This window comes from Fonticula alba (genome assembly GCF_000388065.1).
Source record: "Fonticula alba strain ATCC 38817 unplaced genomic scaffold supercont2.9, whole genome shotgun sequence".
NCBI classification, from domain to species: Eukaryota; order Rotosphaerida; family Fonticulaceae; genus Fonticula; species Fonticula alba.
The window spans coordinates 568,141-569,935 of record NW_009242979.1 but is presented as its reverse complement, the minus strand read 5'-3'; the positions used below and the strand labels follow the sequence as shown (position 1 = coordinate 569,935).

Below are 1,795 nucleotides of genomic sequence, written 5' to 3'. Positions count from 1 at the left end.
TGCTCATTCGGGTGGTGGGGGGGGGCGCGCGCGCGGAGGAGATGCACGAAAGCCCCCGGACGGGGCAAGAGCACGCGGCCAGGGCGCGCACCTCGCTACGGAACAGATCGAAGATGGTCTGGAAGAGCTTGACCTCCGGGTCGGGCTGCTGCTCGATGATGAAGGTGCCCCAGTCGCCGGGGTCGCCTCCGGGGCCGGCACCCGCGCCAGCGGCGTGCTCGCCGCCGGGACCGGAGCCTGAGGGCCCGGCCGAGGGCGCGCCGCCGGCGCTGTACAGGCTGAAAGAGCCGCCGGCGCTGGAGGCGGCCAGCCCGGCGCCAGCGCCGGACAGGGAGGCCGTGCTGCCGAAGGCCATGGACCCGGCCGGGCCACCATGCGACAGGCCGCCGGCCGTATTCGAGCTGGTGGCTCCCTCAGCTGGCGAGAAGATCAGAGAGTCATGACGCCCGACGGCTGATGGGCGGTTGGAGCCGCTCATGCCTGCCGACCGGGTGGGAGACAGGGGAGGGGAGGTGAGAGGGGGAGGGGGGAAGAGGCGAAAAACAACGGCGGGGGAGGGGGGGAGGGGGCCAACACCGGGAGGGAGGGGGAGGGCGGAAAAAAGAGGGTGCCCAGGGCCAAAATGACCGCCCGACCGGTTGCCTTCCGAAAAGAGGGGGACCCGATCGCGCGGGGCGGCGACCGCGCGCACGGCCCCCGAGGAAAAGGGGCACAACCCCGGGGCAGGGGGGGGGGGGGGGGGCGCGGGAACAGCAGCCCCCAAGTCAAGGAGGGCTCCACGGACGAAATCCCTGTCTCCGGCCTGGTCCGCTGAACAGCCGCGCGCGCGCTGGCTGGCCCGGGGTCGTTTGTCGGAGTCCAACAGGGGCTCCTCGGGCAATCTTTCCCGCGCGGCTGCGCGGACGGGGGATGCGAAGCGGCTGCGTTGGTGGCACCGGGCGCGCGCGCGCGCGCGCGCATAGCCCCCGGGTAGACCGGACCAAGCGGGGGGGGGGATCTGTCCGCCCAACCGCCCCCGGGCTCTCTCCTCAATAGCCTCGTCCCGCATCTGCCAGCCCTCCAGGCGGACGCGCCTTCACTGGAAAGAGAAAAGGACGGGGTCTCGTGCTGGCCCGCATCCGCGTCCTCGCGCCGAAGGGAGAAAGGCGAGGGCGGCATGCTCGTGCGAGTGTACGCCCCCGATGCCAGCATGCGTAGAACGGCACGTCTCTGCGGCGAGCGGGCATGTGTGTGTGTGTGTGTGTGCGTACTGCGTGCGCGCATACACACATTCGTGCATCCGCACCCATGGGCAGCCAAGTACTCCGGGATGGGTGTGTGTGTGTGTGTGTACGTGTACGTGTACGTGTGTTGGGAGCGTAGCCGGATGTCCGGCCCCTCGGCCCACAAGCCGATATCAGGTGAGAGAGAGAGAGACAGAACAACCGGCCGGAGGCGGAATTCGGGGCAGACCCGGGGCCGGGGCGGTTCCCGGGGCGCCGGGATTCCACCGCCAGGAGAGACATTCTTGCTGGCTCCTCCCCCGTGTGTGGCTCTCCCCCGGGTCGCGGGGGTCGGCGCCGGCGCCGGCGGCATGAGGGATCGCGCGCGATCGAGGGCTCGCCAGACCGGCGGGCGTGGCCCCCTACTCGCCGTCTCGAGGCCCCCCGCGGGACCGTCTGGCGCGCATTCTCCCCCTCAAGATGTTATTGTGTTCCCGGCCACCACCGCGCCGGGGGCCCCTGCGGGGGGGGGGGGGGGGGGGGGCCCGGGGGCCGGGGCGGGGTGGGTGGGGTCTCGCCCACGAGACTGCCCC

The 1,795-nt window shown here is 72.0% G+C and overlaps 1 protein-coding gene across 1 annotated transcript in view; it reads right to left on the bottom strand.

The window, feature by feature from the left end:
• The window catches only part of H696_05194 (hypothetical protein), a gene marked incomplete at its 3' end in the record, with an annotated part of 15,586 nt that extends 15,028 nt beyond the window's left edge, over nt 1-558 (bottom strand). The window contains exon 1 of the mRNA XM_009499051.1: nt 92-558. Within this exon, the coding sequence (XP_009497326.1) occupies nt 92-478 (387 nt within the window). The 5' untranslated portion in view covers nt 479-558. The remainder of the gene's footprint in view (nt 1-91) is intronic.
• Between the last annotated feature and the right edge of the window lie 1,237 nt (nt 559-1,795).